Raw genomic sequence first — 23,215 nt, forward strand, 5'->3', positions numbered from 1 at the left:
AGAGTAACTACATCATGCAGTGTCTGCCATTGTGAGCACGTGCAGAGGCAGATTTCATATTTCCTCCACTAACTCAAACAATCTCTTTCTCAGAAGCACTCCAGGTCCCCAGCACCCTCCTGTCATTGCTTAATAGTGCTCTAGTCTCTGTTTCTCTTGGTCTGACCAAAAACTTAGTTTGCAATTCACTGAACTTGGGTCCCATCCCTGGAGCTGCAATGACAATAGCTTCGGGTTTCCTGCCTTGTAGACCTGTGTATGTCTCTGTTTTAGTAAGAGGTTGCACGTCTTTTCACTCCAATTCCTTCATTCATTAAAACTACTTTCATCAGGGTCTCCCCAGACTTCGCCAACCTGATCCTTGGAATCTGCACCCACCATCAGCTTTTGACTTCAGGCAATGTGGGGAGGGTGTGCTCCCCTGCTTGTGCCAATGTAAAATAAATCCTTTGCTTCAATGCATATGTCCACTCACTTTCTCTTTGCAATTCTACCTTTGCACATTCTATCACCAATTGTCTCTTAGAGTAGAATTAACCTTTTCCAAATGCTTATAGTATTTATGCAGGTGCCAAGCTTGTTTCAAGCAGGAGTACAGGGTGGCACACGGAACAGCACACATGGTTGTGACCACACTAGGATTGAACCATCTCCATTCCACCCATTGTGTACTGGGGAGGGAAGCATTACAGATGTGCCTGCATAATAATGTCTCAATTTTTGATATCCTGGTTGGCTACACTAATTTAAATGTCATGGAGGCACTCCAAAAATCATTTTAGGCACAACTTATACTGTGAAAGCATTGTTTCTTGACAGGACTGACAGGGGACCAGCAGAATCAAAGACTGTGCCCAAAAATAATTTCACAACTTAACCCTCAACCTCACATAAAATGCAGCTAGCTTCAGTCAGTGCTTTTTTCCCGCTGTTACTGTGAAGAGATTGTGAACAGTATTAGGGCTATCTTGTTTTAAATGTCCTTTACACAATAAGTACAATCTGTAAGCTGCAGCTCAAAGGTCAGTATCATATGCAGAGATCTCAGCAAGCTAGATGAGTAAAAATCTCCAAGAATGCACTCAAGAGTTATCTTCCTCTGTTTTCTGTCCAGTGTTGAATTTGAAGTGCATTTGTTAGTAATACCTAGCAATCTATCACTAGTGGCTTTGTACTTGAATCTGAGATGAAAATGTAGTAAAACTACTACTAAGGCATGGGAGAAGAAGTTTGGGAAAAAACAGTTCTGTTCCTCTCTGACACTGCAGACATGTCGACCACCCCTTCAGTCCAGGGTCCAGGGCTCTGTTCATGTTGAAGACTGACTTCTGTGTGGCCAGAACGACTTTCAAAAAAGTAAAGTGAAAGTAAAAAGTCGATATCCACACATTTGAACTCTGACTTCTGATGATATCATTTAGTTCTTCTAGAACTAAAAAAAAAAAAAAAAAAATTAGTTAAAAAGTGACTAAGCACAAGGATGGCCCTATGCTATGTTTCTGCTGTTCATCAAAGGACATACGTGTAAAATTTGATTGGAGGCTGTAAAACTAAGGAGATGAAATGGGAGATTGCATTTTCTACCTCTTTTACAAGAGAAAAAACAAAACTGTTAAGAGACTCCCCTGAAATTATAAGTAGAAGCACATGGTACAATGGACAGAAGGTAGACCTTCTAATTTCCAATCCAATTTTTTGTTACAAAATTGTCTTTCCAGTTTTTGAAGGTATCACCTGCCCCGACCTTTCCCATTCCCTCCAAACACATTCAGTGTGATGTTGATGTAATACTCTTATCAAGTATTATAACATGTAACAAGCTATGTAGACATGAACTCACAACACCCAGCTTAACAAGTTACTATATCAAGTATTTATTTTAGTTGGAAAGGCATTCTGGGGTTCATTCCTTCTGTCAACACCAGTACAGGACTGTTGTTATTATTAACCACTAGATGCCACTGTTGCTCCTATAGAAGCAGTACAGTCTACATCTTGGTCTGTCTATGAAAACCCACAAACCTCCAACAGATTTACCCATGGTATATCAAAATACTGGTGTAGCATTGAACTAAAAATATAAATTCAGGTTCACACTTATAATATTTCTGCTCCAAATATCCTTAAACTCAATTCCTTTATAAATGGTAACACAAAACACCTTAAGGTCCATTTTTATCTTTCTGGTCACCTCTCATGGAGTCCAACTGCTGTTTTTGTGGCACAAATAACCACTGTAAGACCTGAGGAGTTGGCACAGCTGACACTGACTGGAGTAATTTCAGTGTGTGCATAAGCGATAGAAGTAACTTAGTGTCATACATTGTATGTCTGCAACCCCATAGCAGTGAGTTGTCTGGGAATTTAGGACACTGTGATGATAGGGTTGTGTAGGCATGAAGGAGCCCTTCCTACTGGAGGTCATACTGTGGATGCCTTGCTGGGACCTGGCCACCCCCAACTGTATGCAAGGAGTTGGAGCAAAGGAGTGGGAGATAGTATTTTTAAGTGGAAGACCCATATGGAAAGCTGAGACACTCATAATACTGGTAATTGCTAGTGCCATAGTGAAGGCTTTCTCAAGGACAATGCTCCCACTCAGGTTGGTCCCTGTTAGTAGCTCAGTGAAGGCAGATCTAAGATCTGCCACCCTGTTGCTCGCAAAACATCTTGCATGGTATTTATGTGACCGAACACATTCCTTGGGCTGTTTTAAATGGTGACAGTGGAGTGAACGTGCACGTGTGCCTGGTACCTAGTGCCTTGCTGTCTGGTAGTATAAATGCTTGCGCCTAGGTGTGTGTAGAGAGAAAATTAATGATCAGCTGTGTTGGAAAGAATGCTCAGCCCTTGGGAAGTTCGAAGGTGTATATCCTGAGCCTGATGCTCACATGTCTCAAAACCACAAAGAACACACAGCCTTCTCACTGCTGTGGAGGAGGCAGAAGGAAAAACAGAAAATCACTCCAGTAAGTGACCTCTTCATAGCTAAAGGCTATGCAGAGTAAGCTTTTTATTTCATTAGGTGGGTGAAATAATTTCTGTCTTTTTGGAAAAAGACTTGAGTTTTTTCTCTCATGACTATTCCCTCACTTTTGCTAACATCATGCATTAACAGCTTCCATACTCTACCTCTTGCCCTGACATATGTATCTGACAACTGATGAAGCCACGTGAAGTGACAGACAATCCCATAGACTTAGGTACAAAAATGTGTGGTTTTGCAGACTAATGATTAAACATATGCTACTGGATCTTCAGTAACTTGGATGCATTTCAGTGAAATGACAAATGGATGTCAGGAACAATTTATGGCTTTTGCTAGAGACAAGCATTTTGCACAATGAACTTAGGGATGCATATAAATATGGAGAATATTTGGGAGATATTAAAATTCTGAATTAAAGATGTCTCTACAGGCACAGAGGCCTGAACATTTAATTCCTGTTGTCAGTCATCCTGGGCTGTGGACAATGTAGTCACCCTGAGGTCATGAGGAGGCTCTGCTCCAGCATCTTGGAGCTCATGATAATCATGACATACTCAGGCTGTGGGAATCTGCGCCACTGGAAAAGACATCTTCAGGGAAGGCTACAGTTGCTGGCTAGAAAGTTGTTAATTCTTTGGGGCTGAGGGCCAGATGGCAGAGCAGGGGCAGAGGAGATAGCTTCCCTCCTGCTGAAACTGCATCCCTGACCTGCCTTTCCACGACCACCCTTTGACTGAGAAACCAGGGCAGGACAGTCCTACGCCGCGTTCCGTGGCCGCCCTCGAGCGATGTGAAGCTGCGGCCGCAGATGAGCCCCCGGGCTCTCCCAGCGCGGCGGCGGGAGCAGGGCGCACCGGTGCCCGGCCGTGGCCAGGGGTCACAGCCGAGGGCAGACTCGTCCCACCGCTCGTCGGGCGGCGGCCCCAGCCCCCGCGCCGGAGGGCGGCGCGGCCACGGCGCGGCAAAGCCGCGAGCGGCACTTAAAAAAATCGTTTCCTTCCGGAGCGGCAGCGGCGGCCGCCACTTCCCCGGCGCGGCTCGGGCACCGGCGCCCTCCGGCGTGAGGCGCTCGGAAGCCGCGGAGGAAGCCAACTGAGCGGCAAGCGCGGAGCGGGGCGGCCGCCGCCGCGTGGAGGAGGCTGAGCGGTGGGAGGGGCGGGGAGGGACCAGCCGCCGCGGTGACAAGGTGCCAGCGGAGCGGAGGGGCCGCTGCTAGTGCTCATCTGTCCTCGCCGCCGCCCTCCCGCCTAGAGAAGTTTGACTGGGGAGCAGCACAGCCGCCCGGGCCGCCGCGGCGGGGCAGGGAGGCGCGCCGGGAGTCGCTGCGCCCGTGGCCGCCGCGGGACGGGGGTCTCTTCCAGAGAGAGGCGGCGGGGACAGCGACGCTGCGGAAGCCGCCCCGCCCGCGCCATGGCAGCGCGGTCCCGAAGACCCTGGCTGAGCGTGGTGCTGGGGTTGGTACTGGGCTTCACCGCCGCCTCCTGGCTCATCGCCCCCAAAGTGGCAGAGCTGAGCGAGAAGAAGAGGCGCGGCGCCAGCCTTTGCTCCTACTACGGCCGCTCGGCGGGGCCGGGGGCGGCCGGGGGCGCGGCGGGCGGGCAGCAGGCGCCGCCGGAGGCAGCGGCGGTGCTGGGCGGCACGAGTTTCAGGAGCAGCCCCTGGGAGCTGCCACCGGCGGCGGCGGAGGGCACGGTCTCCAGCCCCGCCGCGGGCGGGGAAGGCGAGCCGGAGGAGGAGGAGGAAGGCGGCGAGAAACGGAGCGGCCGGACCGGCGTCAGCCACAACGGGAGCGGGGACTGGGGGGGCGCCCCCGGCTGTGCCAAGCCCCGCAACTTCCTCTACGTGGGGGTGATGACGGCCCAGAAGTACCTGGGCAGCCGGGCCGTGGCGGCGCAGCGGACGTGGGCGCCCTCGGTGCCCGGCCGCGTGGAGTTCTTCTCCAGCCAGGGCTCCGCCGCACCCCCAGGGCTGCCACCGTTGCCCGTCGTCGCCCTGCCCGGTGTGGACGATTCCTACCCGCCGCAGAAGAAGTCCTTCATGATGATCAAGTACATGCACGATCACTACCTGGACAAATACGAGTGGTTCATGCGGGCGGACGACGACGTCTACATTAAAGGTGACCGAGGCGCGCCCCGCCTGCGGGATGGAGAGAGAGGGAGGGAAAGAAAGAGGGAGGGGAGCAGTGCAGTAGTGGCCTGGGGGCCTGGCGTGGTCCCACGGCGGATGCGTACAGTCGGTTCCCGCCCGGGAAAGGGAGCGCAAGGGATACCTCGATCCACCCCGCGCCCCGGCGGCCTTTGCCTACAGCCCCCGTATGCGTGAAGTGGGATGCGATCCGGGCGCTGAGGACCCGGTGGGAAACGCGAGGTGCCCCCACGGAGCCGGGCTCTGGGCGGCCGCGGCGTCGGTGTGTGTCGGAGGGCTTAGGCGGCGGGTTGGACCGCGCCGGGCTCGGTGAGCGGTCCCTGCGTGGGCGTGGGATCCCGATGCTACGGCCCCTGCGCTTGCTAGGGTACGGCTCTCTAGCAAGGCTCCGCTGTGGACCGGCCCAGAGGGTCCGGCCCGGCGGGCGGCGGGTCTGGGCGTGGGCAGGGGAGCGGCGGGGCGGTGCCGGCCCTGCGCCCGGCCGTGCTCTGCTGCGCAGCCAAAGGGTGGCGGTGCCGCCTCGTCCCGGTAGCCGTGTGCGAGGGGCGGGCGGGAGCGTCGGGGAGCGCTGACAGCTAAGTCCCACTCCGGCCGGACAGCCCTCGTCCCGGCTGCGGCTCAGCCCGAAGTCCGGTAGTCTGAAATGGTGTTTTCAGAAGTAGTTCTGCTGGTCTTCTTTGCAGCGTGTATCTCTTTCCGTGCGAGTTTTGTGGCACTATTAGAAAGGGATGTTCCTTTTGGTCTGTGTTTGTTGCTGCTGTTGCAGCAGTGCAGTTGTGCAGTGTCTTGCTCTTAGGAAAGAGGAGCTGAAGTTGTAAGCATAAGCCTAGTTTGTGAGCATGGTCGCTTACACTGCTGAAAGTTAACTGGAGGTAACTGTAAACTTCCCTATTTATCACTTGATTTTGTCTGAGTCTTTTAATGGGCTGCTTGCTTGTCAGCTGTCATTCATCTATGAAATACTCGCACGGGTGCATATTTATATATGTACACATATTTTGTTGCAGGTGTAGGAGTTGTCACTAATTTCTTTGGGCTCATTTTAGAGTTGTAAAGATCCTGTCTTTAACCGCTTCCAAGGTTCCAAGTTAAACCTATCCAGAAACTTTTAATTTCAAGTAAATATAGATTCACAATTTCTTAAAAGAAATAGGTAAGGGGTTTGAAGAAGAAGTGTGTAGACATCGTAGCACTGGAATTGCTTTGGAAGGAGACTGTGTTTTACCTTGTTGCAACAATTACTCTGTAATCAAACATCTTGTTTAATTTAGATTTGCTCTTGTCTTTTCAAAAGTGAATCCTGTTACAATAATACCTGACATTTCCCCTGCCTTTCCCTTCCTCCTCAACCTGAACTATATTGGCAAATTGTTCTACCTTAGAGAGTTTTAAACTAAGAAGGGAGTGTTTTCCATTAATGTTGATTGAACAGAACAAGATTTACTCTATGTGAGTTTTGATCATATTCTGGCTTTTGGCTGAATTAAAATGTCATTGCCATGTTAATTAATTAAAAAAAAAAAAAAGTGTGAAAGATAAACTTGTCCAGGGAAATTTTCAGTGAGGCATGAATACTGGGATACTGCTTTGGAAATGATCTCCTGTGACAATCTCAGGTGCCTGTTAGACTTTTTAAAAAAGCTTGAGGAACAAGAAAAGAGATGGCTGGCACACTAGGCAGAGAAATAACAGTAATTTTTTTTTCAGGCGAAAAACTGGAGGAGTTTCTTCGTTCACTGAACAGCAGTAAACCTCTGTATTTGGGACAGACTGGTCTGGGTAATATTGAAGAACTTGGAAAACTTGGACTGGAGCCTGGAGAGAATTTCTGCATGGGAGGACCGGGAATGATCTTCAGCCGGGAGGTTCTCAGGAGGATGGTGCCACATATAGGTGAATGCCTTCGAGAAATGTACACCACTCATGAGGATGTGGAGGTTGGCAGGTGTGTCCGAAGGTTTGGAGGAACACAGTGTGTTTGGTCGTATGAGGTAAGTGACAGTGTAAATTGCAATGTGCTGTTTGTTTACAGAGTTTTACATTTGTAAGTAGCTGTATCCACAATCTCCTTCCACCATAATTATGTTTTAATGTATGCATCACAATGTAAACTGCAGACTCTAAGGAAGAAACAGAGGAAAACATTCATGTAATGCTGCTGTGAGCATATTTAATTTACTTCTGGCTTTCAGTTTTCATTGGTAACAATTACTGCAGCCGTGTTTCGAGTATTGCTATGCTATAGGTTGCTTGACAGGATGCTGCTGTATTTGATGTGTGCTGTTCAGGTTGGATCTTTTATTGACCTTGTTTTCGGAGAAGCATGATGCATATTTGTTTGTTTGGTGTCATATGTTCTTAGAATATGTTTTAGTATTTGAAGAAGAATTGCCTGCATTTTCTTACTTGCTCAGATGTATTTTAATGGCGTTCATAACTGGTGAAAGCAGAAATAAGTTGGTGGTGTGATTTTTTTGTTTTATTTTGTTTTTGTTTTTGACTTGTACAGAAATGAAATTTGTTACACTGACTGTGTATACGATACACTTCTAACAGTATTTTTCTTAGTGTAAAACAGTGTTAAAATGTATTAAGGACACATGCAGTGTAACAAATCTTCCTATGCTGAAGTCACTTCAGGAGCAAATCACTTCATTCAGTAGTAGCATTTTCTAACACAATGCTAACAAAAATGTGTTTCAGTACCCAAAAAAGTTTATTTGCAATTCTGTAGCTAAAATTCGGGCCTATTTCTCTGGAAATATTGTGGTTAGTGGCAAGACTATTTTCGTAGGCAAAAATAGGCTAGATGTGCAACTACCAGAAGGGGTAAAGGGTGACAGCTAAAATGATGAATATGATTTTAGTTATATTGACTCATTCTTTAATATTAATATTAACATTGATATTAATATTAATATCAATATCAATATCAATGTTAATATATGCTTTCCATTGTGGGACTCCCTTGTTAAGCAAGAAAAATTATTTAAGTGCACCACTGAAAGAGGTTATGTGCTATTAAAAAAACAAGAAAATAGTCAGTTTTACGGATTAGTGTTTTTCTGAATGGCATGGGGAAAGGTGGTAATTTAACAAATGGGTTTGTTAGGCTACAACATTGTAAATAGGTGAATGAAAGTAAATTTTGAACAATGGATGCTAACTAGGTAGAAATCTTAAAGGTGGAAATTCCATCCTTTAACACACAATAGAAAAGTGCTTTTAGAGACTTCCAATAAATACAAATGCTGCTGTAAAATAGTGCACCTATTGTACTGGTAGAGCAGGGAAGGCATATATTGTGCAGATGGATATCGATGTAGGACTAGTGGTTCTTAATCAGACTTCTAAACCCTGTGCTATGTTGGCAGCTTAATCTGGCACTGATGTGTTTGGGGCGTGTCTGTACAAAGTCGTTTTCAAATCCTTTTGGGCATGTGATGCCTGCTGATCTGTGTCAGACAGCAGAGTTATCATTCTGCCTTGACAGCAGTCTCTTGGAAGGTTTTTCTTTAGTTTTTCTGGTTTGTCTTCTTAGGAGGAAATCTGAAGAAGGGAAGAAAACTGATGCTAAATAACATTATCACTCTGGTTGTAATTTTTTTTGATGTTGAATGGCAGGAAATTTTGACTTCAAGCACTAAGCGTAAGTGGTATAAAACGGAAAAATATGTTTACTTTCTTCCATTTTGGAAACCAAGTTATATGACTATTCAGATGCTCAGCTTTTCATGGTAGGATTGGTGCCTTGAAAGAAAAACTTTTTGGAAAAAATGTATCTTTTTAGGGAATCTGGAATACAGTGACACCAGTCTTCATTGTCAGTGCTCTTGAAGGCCCCAGGCCTGTACATTAAGATACGGAAAAAGAAAATATGTGTTTGGCACTGCAGTAGCAGCTGCTAATTTGTGACCGGTCTTTCCATCTGTTAGAATAGTCTTTGATGTCAGTCAGCCTCAGGAGATACTCCAGAACATGCATATGATTAAGAAAAAGCTGCTTAGGATGCTATCCCAGCATTAAATTTGTGTAGAAGGAAAGGAGTGAAATAGAGTGTCCAGAGAGACGGAAGTCGCATTTGTGCTTTGGCATAATTCGTGTTGTGTAGCTGGCTGTTTCAAGCAGTCTGATGCTGCACCTGAACAAATTGGTATGTTGTGGGTTGGTAAATCAGGTGGTGGCAAGGGTGCCTTTTTAGCTTGGGCACTGAAACTCTTGCTGTGTGCTTTCTCATTCCTACTCTAGATCAGAAGCACTTTTTGTATGCTAGAAGGGGCATTACTTCCTCAGATACACATGTGCAAAACCTCAGATAGGGGACAGGACTTTCTGCATAGCCAGTTGTACTTTTGTACTGAAGTTCTCTTGTTGTGTGTAAGTATTAAACCAAGTCCTTTTTAGCTGCAAGATCTTTATGAACTTCATTGCTTTTGGGAAGACGCATAGTTTGTATTTAGTATGTGTTGCTGAAGAGTAATATAAACTTCAAACAAAAGTTGAATCACTCTGACTGCAATGGAAAGTTTCTTTTTGGTGAGGATGAAAGAAATCAAAGATTTCAAGAGAAAACCTAAAAATCTTGATCTGTGCTGTGTGGCTCCACTGGTGTAGGTAACACTGGCTGCCTATTTATTCTACTGCTGTTTAGAATTAGCTAATATGCTGTGCTAACTTATATGTATAATATGCTTGCTGGCAAGGAGAGGGCTACAACTTCAACTTTTTTTGGGGATAGTATTTTTTTTTCTTTTTTTGACAGAATGCATAAAAAAATAAGAGGTATACAAGCCTGCAATGAGCCGCTCTTATTTTGGGGGCTTTCTAGTGTTTAATTCTCATTCTGCCAGACTAGAAGCCAGGGCTAAAGGGTGGATCTCCCACAAAGCAAATGGATTATGGCTGAGGTGGTGAGTCTCTCCCTCTGCTGATTGAGCTCCTCCACTTTAAATGAAGAATTAGCCATTGCGTTGCTGAAGAGAGTGAATCTAATAACAGGTTTTTTAGGGCACTTGTGCAAAATGGAGGATACAAAAACCTGCCCTCAGGCTGCAATTTGGCAGTTGCTCTAAGCTAACATAAATAGGGGTTTTCACTGGAGGGTGGTTGCTCCTTTCAGTTTCTGTCCCGTTCTGCAGGACTTGTGCAGCCCAGTGGTGGGCTGAAGCAGAGGAGGGATCCACTTGAAACCTGAACCTGACCAGAAGTGTTTTCTTCAGCTGAATCTGTTCTTGTGGCAAAGCTTAAAAGCATCAGAAGAGAGAAGGGGTGGTTGTGTTCATCGAAGAATGAAGGGACAGGATAGTGTCAAACTGCCCTTCTTGGCAGCACCTTATATTCGAACTGACTGGAAGCAACAGTTCAACTGCAGCCTAAATCTAGAACATTTCCTTGCTGAATGAGGAAGTATCTGCTAGAAGCATTGTATTTTTGATGGATCATTTTCTTTCTACAGAAGATCCACCCTTGTTCTGATGTATTTCATAGAACTGTAGAATGTCCTGAGTTGGAAGGGACCCAGAAGGATGTATTCTATTTGTCAACTATATCTTAATTTGTCTTCCAGTTTTGATGATGCTGTAATGATTAAGGTGTGATAAACTTGACAATTTTGTCTAAAATATCTCTGTAAAAAGTCTTTTTATTTTTGTTAGGTGTTAGCAGCAACATCTGGTTCCCCAAATCAGTAACAGTCAAGATTAAAAAGGGTCTTTTGCTCTTGTGCTTTCAGAATCCATATTTCAAGCTAGCGCTCTCTCTTCCACTAATTTTGAAGCTTTGAAATGTTTTTCTTTAAATGAATGCTGAGATTAGCTTGATTTTAGTGACTCATACTTGTTTTATTCTTTGGAAAAAAATACAGTTAAAAAACTGAGATGCAGTGTTTTTCATCGCTTTGCTATTTAGGAGGGATTTGACAACAGAGGGAAATTTCCATTTGGAAAATAAAGGCTTGCAGCTTTATCCCTTACCTCCCCCCACGTTTTTAAAATGAAATTTCTGTTTTCAGAAGACCATTTGTAATCTAAGTTTATAGCAGATCAGGTAGTGTAGTTCCACAAAAGGACAAAATAAAATGCAATTAATAGATCTAGACTTCAGTGAAGCCTTTGACACTGTCTCCCATAATATACGCCTTCAAAAGCTGGTAGCCTGTGGCTTGGACAAGTGCACTCTCTGCTGCGTTAAGAACTGGCTGGAGGGCCGGGCCCAGAGAGTGCTGGTGAATGGGGCTGCATCCAGCTGGCGGCCAGTCACTAGTGGTGTTCCCCAGGGGTCAGTGTTGGGTCCAGTCCTGTTTAACATCTTTATTGATGATTTAGATGAGGGGATTGAGACCATCATCAGCAAATTTGCTGATGACACCAAGTTGGGAGGGAGTGTCGACCTGCTGGAAGGCAGGAGGGCTCTGCAGAGGGATCTGGATAGACTGGAAAAATGGGCTGATTCCAATGGGATGAAGTTCAATAAGGCCAAGTGCCGGGTCCTGCACTTTGGTCACAACAACCCCCTGCAGCTACAGGCTGGGCACAGAGTGGCTGGAGAGCAGTGAGGCAGAAAGGGACCTGGGGGTACTAATTGACAGGAAGCTCAACATGAGCCAACAGCGTGCCCAGGTGGCCAAGAAGGCCAATGGTATCCTGTCTCGTATCAAAAATAGCATGGTCAAGGGAAGTGATCCTTCCCCTGTACTCTGCATTGGTGAGGCCATATCTGGAGTATTGTGTTCAATTCTGGGTCCCTCAGTTCAGGAAAGGTATTGAAGTGCTGGAGCAGGTCCAGAGAAGAGCAACAAGACTGGTGAAGGGACTCGAACACAAGATCTATGGGGAGAGGCTGAGGGAGCTGGGGTTGTTTAGTCTGGAGAAGAGGAGGCTTAGAGGTGACCTCATCACTCTTTATAACTACCTGAAGGGAAGTTATAGCCAGGTGGGGATTGGTCTCTTCTCCCAGGCAGTTAGCAATAGGACAAGGGGGCATGGGCTTAAGCTCTGCCAGGGGAAATTTAGGCTGGATATTAGAAAGAAATTCTTTACGGAGAGAGTGGTCAGGCATTGAAAAGGCCTGCCCAGGGAGGTGGTGGACTCACTGTCCCTGGAGGTTTTTAAACTGAGATTGGACACGGCACTTAGTGCCATGATCTAGTAAATGGACTGGAATTGGACCAAGGGTTGGACTTGATGATCTCTGGGGTCTTTTCCAACCCAGTCGATTCTGTGATTCTGTAATTAAGTGGCTATAACAATTCAAGGAAAAGTCAAACATTGTCAGGGTATAAATACTATTGGAGAAGGTTTTTCTTAAGAAAATTAAAAACAACAAATCCAGTATAAAAAGAGTGAAAGATCATTTGTCAGTGTATTTGGGACATTTATTCTAATAGGAATTTTGAAAGTTTTTATTTTTGTAGCCCTTTTTTCCCTTTCTGTGGGAGAAAATATAGAGTCACGGAGTATCTCAAGTTAGAAGGGATCCATAAGGATCATCAAGTCCAGTGCCCACTACATTCGCTTTAGACTTAAAAACTACACGCATACAAAAAATGCTTTCATAGAAAACACCCTTTATACTTTTGATCTTTTGGTAATGCGTACATTGATACTTAAAGAACATATTGTACTTCGTACATACAAGCAGTCCATGTTAATGATTGTGTCTGTTTTCCCATTGTTTCTTTCCTTTTACAAAGTTCTATGACAATGCTAGAATACAGGCTCATTACTATTGTCTCTCCTTGGTGAAGAGGTTGGTGGATCACAACTCAGGTTTGAGTTGAATACTTCACCGAACAGAAGTGTTAGAGATTTGTTTGCCTTTGATGATGATAAGATGGTATTTTACTCATTTGGGTACCGGAATGATCAATCTTGAAGCAGTGGTACCCACTCTAACTTAAGATGTTGGTTTTCGGCAGCTTCATTAGGTAGTTACATGAATGCAGCTGTCATTTTAAAAAAACACAGGGTGAGCTGTCAGTGACCCTAGAATAGAAACTCATGGAAGAGTGGATAATTAAGATTGTAGCAGAGGTCTCTGTGGGTATACAGAGACGAATGGAATGGTCACAGAGGCCTCAGGACTGTTTGCAAAAATGTCCAATTACCGATACAGGATTGTGTATGTGCTCTCTTAACTATTTGTTATTAATAGCTATCTGATTACAGAATGTGAACGGTAGTTATCAAACTTTTTTACTTTATTGTGAATCTCACCTGGTTCAAAAGTCAGTTATATTCCCATAGCATTATAATATAGTGTTTCTTTGTGTACACAATACCAAATAAAATGCAAATCATTAGATGCATATCCTCTTGCTATTACCATAGTGCTAAATTTGGGTCGTTACTCTTCCCTTGTGTGACTCTGGCTGGTCCTCATCTGAGCTGCCTGCCTCTGTTGTGCTTCACAGACTCCCTGCTCTTTCTTCGGCTTTGTAAGTAACCTCCTGTCATTCATTTGCTCTTCTACCTGGGGAATTTGGAGGGACTGCCTTGTGTTCACGTACCCTGGGGACTCCTTGTCTTCTTGCCCCTTCTCGATCATGCAAGATCAGCTTGGCTGAGAATTGAGGAAGTACATGGTGAAAAACCAGTGGACCCTGGAGATACCTTTCTTAGACGTCTTTATTGTGAAGGATTCAGATGGTATTCCCATAGGTACCATGGAGGTCTGCGCCAGCACACAGAGATCCATTGCTGTGGTTCACTGTGTGATGGAGCCAAGATCTTAAAGGGGCTGTTTCTCTGCCTGTCTGAGAGCTAGATTCTCTTAGTTTTCTGGCTTGTTTGCAGATGGGGTGTCCTGTCTTTCCTGCTGTGCCCCAAGAATGAATACTGCTCGTGCCTTTTTGGAGTTTGACAGCTGTGTAGTTCTGACTGCTGTTGCTGAGTTGCTAGTGTACTGGAGGACTCCGGCGATGTGTTTTCATGTCCATGGTGTGACAGAAATGTGTATACACCTTCCTCTTAATGTACTTTCTTTTAAGATGCCAGCAGCTATTTACGTGCAGGGCTATGTGGGCTAGCTAGCAGCTTTCTAGTCTGTTATGAATGTATGTTCTTAAAGGAAATATTTCAAAGGTTTTCCTCTTTTAGAATAAGCTCGTTTGAATTACCAAAGCATCCCACAGACGAGCAAAAGAAACACATCAGGAGAAGTTCTTAAATTATTAAAAATCAGTTCTGCATATAGGTTCCCTGAACCATTTCTCCACCTATGTGGACATTTAGACTTTTGCGCAATTGGTATATTGGAGGTGATATTTCCATAGAAGTCTGGTGTGGAAGACTAGCTGCTCAAGTGTACTTAAAAATAGTGTTTGACATGAGACAAGGCAATTGTGGCACAGCTGTTGTAAGAGTCATCTCATTGAAACCCGTCACAGCACCACTCTTGACAGTGCCTGTCACATCATACGAGAAATAATCTTCATTTTTAAAAAGAGACTTAGAGATGAAGAACTCATCTGCTTTGGGGTCAACAGTGGATTCAGTGCTTTAAGTGAATCGACATAACAAAGCACAGTGAAACTGTGATGTCTTTGATTTTTACCCTGAAATAGTTTTCTGTACTTTACTTTAAAATCAAGTAAACCGAACATAAGAAACATTAGTTTATATAGGTATTCCCAGAATTATTTTCCAAATTTTTTCTTTCCTAGGTGTTCTGAAATAAATTTCCCGTTCACATGTACTTATTTTATTGTGGTTATTGGTTATACTTTGGCAGAGCATTTTGTTAAGCTGTCCTGGTTGAGCCTTTTAGAAGGTCAAGTGTTAGATGCAGGTTACCAGGTAAATCAAACAGTATAGAGTTGCTCAAAGCATATGCAGTCTTGTTAGAAACACTGAGAGTCAACAGGTTGTTTCCTCCTACTCCCTCTCAGCCCCCAGAGTTGCTGCATTTTGTTACTTTTTCTGGACTGTTCTTTGTATGTCTTCTTGTCCTGACTTAGAAAATCTCCCTGAGATAACTTTTATTCCTGAGTTTCACTTCCAAGCTTCATGTCTTTTGATCTCATCAAAAGACGAGCTTCTGCTGAAGCAGAAAATGCTCATAAAGAGAGAAGCTGGAAGTTGTAAACAAAGAGAGTTATGGATATTATTTGAAATAAGTGCTAATTAAATGTACTTGTATTTACTGTGGTATTTCATTAGGTATCAAAAGTGGGATATGTTTCTTTTTCTTTTTTAGAAGAATAAGCTTTCAAGCTACTCTCGTAGTTTTGTATGTTTCTTGTGAGTTTTCTGGAAGTAGGCGAACAGGTATAAAGTGTAGCTGGGTCATTTTAGGTCTTCAGACTTTGTTCTGTAGTTCTCACTACCAAACTGGTTTTCATTTATTTTCAGTTCTCATGTGGAAAGATATATATTTAGTCATTGTCAGTATAAGCTGCTGTAATGTATTCTCTAAAATATGCTTTTATTTAGTTATTTGATTTCATTATATAATATGAAATGTTCAAAAAATATGTACATTATTTAAAGCGTAGCAAGAACTGCTACGATTTGCAGAGTTTATTCCAGTGCTGGCTAATGATTTTAGCTTAAGGTTAGCACACAGGTTGGTTACTCTTTAGTACCTATTTGGAACGGGGCAGCAAGTAAATGTGTGGTTCTACCCTGTCTGCAATATTTTTGGCTTCCTGGGTATCACACTAAGGAACGGTTTTTGGCCTGCTTTTAATAATTATTTTGAAGCATACATACACTTCAGGAAACAAAAACTGACTTAAACTAGAGGTATAATTTTAGGAAATTCTGGAGGATAAGCATCCTGGTAACTGACACAGGCTTCTTGAATGCTGTTTTATGTATGCTTTAGTCTTGAAATGGACCTAGAAAAGGGGAGGTTACCTTTTTGTTTATTTTGTATTTAGTGCTTTTCAGACACATTTTCTCTCCGCAGTTATTTTCCACATTAGTTGAAGTTTTACCTTTAGTAAACTAACCTTTGTAAACATTTAAAAATGAAAAAAAAAAAAAACCAACAGTATAAAATTAATCTTCTGGAATGCACTGGTTTAACCATGCAATTAGAATATTGAAGACTAAAACCTGAGGTACTGACTGGATTTTTTTTTGTGTATTTTTTTTTTAGTTTGTGATGAAGTATTTTATTTAGGATCTTGGAAGTATCCCTGGTATCAAGGAGGTGTTTGTTCATGGGGCCCTTTCTGAGTCTAACATCTGTGAATGAGCTACTGATGGCCTGGAAGCAGATGTGCTAAAGAGATGCAGTATTTCTTTAGTTGTATATGTGGCTGCAATGCAGTAAGTGTATGTGGCCTTTACAACATCAGGCTTACACTGGAAATCTGTGTGCACGGAAATGTGCATTTGTGTGTACATATGCATAGATTTAAAGCTTGTACCTAGTTGATAACCACGTTCCCAGGGGCATAAGTAAAGGTCCTTTGGAGCTGTTAAGTTGTGCTTCTAGGTTTTTATTGCAGTCTCTCTACTGTAAAGCTTAAGAATTTAGCTCTCAGCTTATTTTTGATTTCTCTTCATAGTTATAGCTATGATCTTCTCTTCTGTTCATACGTGTATTTTGGCTTCCAGCTTCAATTCAGCATAGCTTTTCAATTTCCATTTCCCTGAAAGCTTTTTCTTTCCAGCTGTAGTGCACCTATTATTATAATAACTTTTCATCACCAAAGCGGACTCTCTTATGGACCAGATCTTATCCTGCCTGAATTGCACTGCCCCCTGTTGTTGATCAGTGTAAAACACAGTGCCTTTTTCTGTCATTTTTTATCAGTTTTGGACAAAGTGTTCTGAAGTGCCTGAGTCTCAGTTCCAGAGACTGGGGAATTTAACTGGAATGGATGTAGCTGATGACAAAGGAAAGTGCTTAACTCAACAAATGAAAAAAAAATTGTTATGTACTGTTGATGCTCTTAATGGTTGTTTTAAAATAATTTGTTCAGTCTAAATTTATCCTGCTAGAACAAATGAAAGTAGATGCTAGTAGTTTGGATTCTTCTTTTCTTCCACTCTAAATTTTTGTGTTTGAACGTACTTTCTTCATGTGGTGGGGGAAATAATTGTACCTAACGGAGGTAGCTGGCTGTAAAAAGTATTTTTTATTAATATTTGGCTGTAGTAATTTTGGGAAGTGAAGTATTTTTGTATCCAAGAGGGTCATATAAATGTGTATATATACTTCTTTTGTGGCATTTGATGCTTGAGGTTTGCTTAGAGTTGTAGACTGCATCTATTATATCTTTGCAAAAATTGTTGTTTGTACTTTCAAGAAAGAATTCAAGAAACTATGCATTGGGCATTCCTCCATCCTGGCCATGGTAAGCTGCTGCTCACTTCCCTCTTCCAAATCAGTTAGCCTCATTTTTTACTGTACTAAACCCAAGAATAAATCTACCTTCAGACTCCATTCTTAAACTCTTATCACACTATGCTGTTGCCATGTATGCTTGAAAGTGGGGAGAGAAATGTAAGAGACCTTTGGTCTTTATGGGATAGAGATCCTTGAATGAGTAAGGGCTGGTCTTCTTTCTTCAGTGTGCTTATGAATTATCCCAGCTCAGCCTGAGCTTCCTAGCTCATCACTGGAAAAAGAGTTTGAACAGCAGTGGCTTTACTGTTTTAGCTGCACATGATGCTAGAAGCAGGAGAAGAAGCTGGAAGAAGGTAAGTTGGAATAACAGACCAACATGTATTCATTGAATTTGGCATGTTAGAAAACAGTTACTACAGATCAGCTGCTCATGACTGGGAGCTGCATCTTCACAAGTAAGACTTCTTTTTTTGCCTTAAAATAGGAGATGGTGCTGATGTTCTCTGTGTGTGCAGATGTGTATCTATGTGTGTCTGGGGGGGTGTATGTTTGTTTTTAAGAATAATGCCATGTATTGCCTTTTGCCTTTTTGATCTACTTTGAGCGATGGATAACCATAAAGGCCATTAAATCTATGTAATTTAGCTTGTTGCCAGCTGTTTCTGGTGTTGGTTATAAAAATTTTGTGCCTCGACCTATCTAGGATTGTAGGAATCTCACCCCCATAATGGAATCCAGTATTATAATGTTGGTTTGTTTCTGTTAAACGTGCCAGTTACCTTCTATAGTATTCACCTATTGACGGGGTTTTGCTGGTGCATTGAGGGATGTGAAAGCACTGATGCTCCCACATTGATCTGAATAGGATTTCCATTAGCTGTGTACTTTGTTGATAAAACACTGAGAAAAGTTTGTTAATTCAGAAGGGAAAAATCTAACTGAGGCCCTTGGAACAACCATGTTAAAATATGTTCTTGAGTGGATGTTCGTTATTGACTTGATTAAATGGGAACCCTAAAATTTTTCGTATTTCTGAATGTTGGTGATACCTGATTTAGTGTCTGAAAATACACCAGTGGTAGCATTCCTGCAGGTAAGTCTAGAACTGCAGGAGCTTCCCACTCATCTCAGTTTAGAAGAATTTTGCTTTTGCTAATTGGTATGTTTGGTTTAGTACTAAACTCATAATTTACTAAATAAATTCACTGTTAGTTTTCCATTGCTGGATGTTATTTGGAGACCTCCTGTTTTCCTTGGAAAATGACTTCAAAAAGATTTATTTGGAGGTTCTGCCATGAATCTGTGGAGTTGCCAATGAAAATTAACCAGCTGATGGTTTCACCAGTTGTAATGTCTGTGTTTCCTGTAGTATAGATAGACTTGGTGTTCTTGCAAACTTGAAAGAAAATAAAATGCAATGCCCTGTGTTGTGGGAGGAAGGGATTTGTGCTTTTCTTGTTGATTTTTTTGTTGTTGTTTCTGTTTAGCCATGATTATAATAATCAGCTTGCTCAAAATGCATCTTTCTCTGTAGACTAGATAACTACCTAGTACAAATGAAATAACTTTTCATCCTTGTCACATCCATTATGGTCATGTAGGTAGGTAACAAAACTAGTTGCAGGATTAAATACTGCAGTTACATGGTAAGAGAGGCTTTAATGACTAGTTCAAGAATAGACTCACACAGTGTTTCTCTGTTATTTTTTAAGCAGTTTCAGGAAAATGTGTATGTGTTTTATAGAATAATTATGATTCTTTGTTCACTGGGGATCAATACATAGTAATGAGAGATGTCCAGTAGAGTTTTTGGCATCTGTTCATCAATACAGATAATAAAACAGCAACACTACTGTATTTAACAGGTTGATATTTGCATTCATTCACATAATTGAAGGAGGTATTTAAGAAACCTTCCTCACTTCCCACCATTCCTTTTTACAAATATATTGAGGTCCATCTAAAATAATGGGGTTTTCCATTTTACCTGCTTTATGCCACTGGAATACAGTTATAGAAATGAAATTGCTGCAATAAGTAGCTTCTTCGCTTACGCTTTTAACTTTGAGGTAAATGTGCAGCCATTTATTCTTCTATGAGTTGATGTTATTTACTTTGGCAAGCTCTTGTTTTATCCCTTCTACTTACACATACATATTGATAAATGCTACAGAACTCTTATTTAGTGAGTTACAAGGATCCATGCTTTTTGTTCCTCTTGTTCTCTTAATCATAATCACAATCACTCTTCCTTTTGCTTTTCCTTGCCTCAGTCCCTCTCTCTTTTTTTTTTTTTTTTTTTTTTTTAAATGAGTGATCAGGGTTAGGTACAGTACTAAGTATGGGAACTCATCTGCAACATCTACAGTAGTTTTCAATGTTCAGCTTCACTACTGCAGCCCAGGATTACATTTATCAGTTTTAAGGCTTCATCATGCTATAGGTTCATCATCATTTTGCAGTTGGTTAGTACTACAATCAGTGTCATCTTTGGCCATTTTCACCTATTGAGCTTCTAACTAGCAGAATATTTCACTTGTGTTAAAGTTTACTAGTGCTGTAGTCACACGCTTAATCCTGTTGCTGTTGTGAAACTGTGCTGTCCTAAATATGATGTTGAAGCATTGCCTTTTCCCATGTAAAGGGGACATATAATGACCTCCCATAGCAAGGGCAGATGCTGTGTTAGTAGGAGAGGGAATGTGCTGTATTGCATGATCACATCTCATTTGGAAAATGCTAGCCATCACTCCAAGTCTACTTGTACCTCCTAGAAGAAAAAATAAGAAGGATTTAATCTCACAAAAGAGCTTAATGATGATACATGATGATAAATGTTGAGAGCTTTCATTCCAACTAAATGAAGCAATTCAGAGGAAAGTCTTAGAGGAAAATTGCCTTTTGGTTTTTCAGCTTTATACTCTGTGATTTGCTGTTTTCTTTTTTATGTTGTTCATTGTGAAATTACTGCAAATAAATATGTAAATAATCAGAAACCCTCAGAAGAGCTCAACGGACTATCCTTGAATGATGGACATTCTTTTTAAAGTCAGTTACTTGAATCCAAAGGTGAACAAAGGTGGAAGACATACATGCAGTAGTTTCCAGTTTTGCTCTACAGCTTTTGTAGCCAGGACAAATACTGAATGAATACTGGAGTCTGGTGGTAGAGCTGATGTTTCTGTTTGAGCTATGTTGATTGTGTAGCACAGATCTTTTCAAGCCATGACTTAATACCTACTTTGGAAAAAATAAAGATCCTCTGTGTACTGTTTGAGTGTTTTAATTCATGAAGAATTGAATTGAAAGACTCCAACTAATTTTTTAATGAACCAAAACTCGAAGGAGTGTCTATGTATATGTGTATAGTCACACATGTATGTATATATATATATACATACATATAATGGTGGGAGAGCATACCTGTACTTTTGAAGCTGACAGTTGGAGGTAATTTTGTTGAAATATCTAAAAAAAAAAGATGTATAAAAATACAGATTTTTAAAAGATATTTTTGGATAGGTCAGAAAATCTGATGAAAACAAGGCTTGTATAAATGCATTGGTTTCAAGAGATAAAGGTCTCTCAAGAGCAGGTGGCATAGGTATGGTGGAAATCACCTCTTGAAAATGCATGGTTTAGGAAAGACATTACTGCATCATGCAGACTGGATTGATAAACCGAAATGTAAAACGAAAAGTTCTGATGCTGGCCAGATGTGTCCTTCAAGCTTTCAGATTTCTGTTTTGTAAAGCCAGCAGTCCTGGCTTGCTGCACTGAGTTTGCTTCTTACTGGCAGGCTGAATGAGCTTGATGAAGAGACTTCCTAACAAGTCACCTGGTATGAGACCTGTAACTACTATGAAATGACAGTGATTTCCAAAGATGATGAAGCCTTTATCCAAGGCCATGATTTTTTTTCCCCAGCCATTTTCTTAAATGACTTTCGTAGTAAGTACAGTATCATCTGTGCATGTGATTTAATTACATATCCTGATATCTGCCACCCGTTATGTCTCAGAGGAGGGGGCCATGTTTCTGCCAACTACTAGCTACTTGACAAGAACAGCAGCACAAAGTCTTCTATCACTGTGTAGGCAAAGCCTTGTAGAAGTTACACTGTTTTGATTCTTTGTTTCATTTTGTTTCTTTGTTGTTCTTAGAAAAGATGAGGGAACACTAAGGCAGAGGTGGAAGCCAGGCATCAGCTAGAACATACTAGTGTTGACACGCTCTGGTTAGCGTGAGCCTCTGAGGCTGTTCCTGCACCATGAGCTGACAGTCTGTGCTTGGTTTTGTAGGTCCTTCTACACCTGTTTCATTAGGGATCTGGCTTAACTTTAGTTGCAGAGGTCATCCAGCATACAACAACAAAACATGTGAACTAGGCCTTGCTTGCTGGCAGCTGGAAACCTTGTGGGCAGTTCCTGTATGTGTCTTTTGCCAGTGCTAACAGTGTGAAGAGCAGAATTTGGCTATGGGGAGGCAGTGAAAGGCTTGGAGGATTCAAGAGAGGAGGAAAAGAGCAGGGAAAAACATTTGAGCACTGCTATGAGAAGGTTTTTAGCCACTGGTGCATGCTAGTGAGTGCAGAACACTTCGCAGATGACTTTGGTTGTAGCTCCTAGTAAACATACATTATAGCAAAAGCACTACCTGTTTAGTAGTAGGAAACGTTCTGATTACAAATGGGAAAAAATGTACAGAACCTGTTTTTCTAAAGAGTTTTAAGTTTCTCGCTGTAGTACTAAGGAGCTGTCATCCTCACGTTTGTGTTACCTGATTAGATATTTATTTAACATAAAGTCAGACTTGGTATATAGTTAAGTTGGTGTGTTCATCTTGAGTCTGACATGTTTGAGGATATGAGTTCATTGTTGCTACTCCAAGGCTATCTGGGAAACCTTTTCCCTGTATTTAATCTAAAATAGTAGGTGACTGCTTGCTCTTCTGGGTTCCAGATACTGATATGCTCATCCATGGGTCAGCAGGTAAGGTCTATCGTCACTGATATGGTCTGCATGGAAGTGGGTCTGCAGAGAGAGGGAAGAGTACTATGGATTTTTGCAGTAGTTTTGCCATTTTGTTGTGATGATTCCATCTTTTTTCACTTACCCTGCCCTTCTTAGAGAGCAGAGCTACTGGCTATTCAGTGTTTGGTGTTTTGAGGTGGATGGTGTGGGAAAACTTGGTTTTGTAAGTGGTGATGGTTTGGGTTGTATAAACAGTGATCTTTTTCCCAGCTAAATGAAACTAAGCAGAAGAGCAGACAGGGGCCTCCATTATATTCAGGTGGTCTTTGAATCAGTGCTAAAGCCTTTGTACACCAAAAGCAGAGCTATCTTCTTTTTTCAGACTTCAGTAAAGTCAAATGTAATTGTTTATATGGTAGCATGGATCATTTTTTTAGCTGACAATGGATGAGTTACTGTTTAAAAAAATGATGCAAGTGTAATATAAAGACCCCCTTTCAAATTTAGCAACAGACTTTTAAATTAGTTTCATTAAATTCATTTAAATGTATGTTTAATAAAAACACTGATGCATGGCTATGTGAAATACATTAGCCATTGTCTCTAGAGTGGACTTGTTTTGAAGTGCTAATAAATTATATACCATTTTGTAGGTGGTATATTATAGGCCAGGAACAATACTCATGGAAAGAAAGACACTTATATCAGATTTCACCACAGGAAGATGTCCATTGTTGCATTTATTTGAATTTACCTATTTCTATATGTTTTTTTTTAAATGTAATTCCTACAAATGCAAGTATTA

General features: G+C 42.1%; 1 protein-coding gene across 1 annotated transcript in view; it reads left to right on the top strand.

Moving 5' to 3' along the window:
• Positions 1 to 3,675: 3,675 nt before the first annotated feature.
• CHSY3 (chondroitin sulfate synthase 3) overlaps positions 3,676 to 23,215 on the top strand; it is a 170,660-nt gene continuing 151,120 nt past the window's right edge. The window contains exons 1-2 of the mRNA XM_005502786.4: positions 3,676 to 5,108; positions 6,845 to 7,128. Of these exons, the coding sequence (XP_005502843.2) occupies positions 4,400 to 5,108; positions 6,845 to 7,128 (993 nt within the window). The 5' untranslated portion in view covers positions 3,676 to 4,399. The remainder of the gene's footprint in view (positions 5,109 to 6,844; positions 7,129 to 23,215) is intronic.

Source organism: Columba livia, chromosome Z (assembly GCF_036013475.1).
Source record: "Columba livia isolate bColLiv1 breed racing homer chromosome Z, bColLiv1.pat.W.v2, whole genome shotgun sequence".
NCBI classification, from domain to species: Eukaryota; Metazoa; Chordata; class Aves; order Columbiformes; family Columbidae; genus Columba; species Columba livia.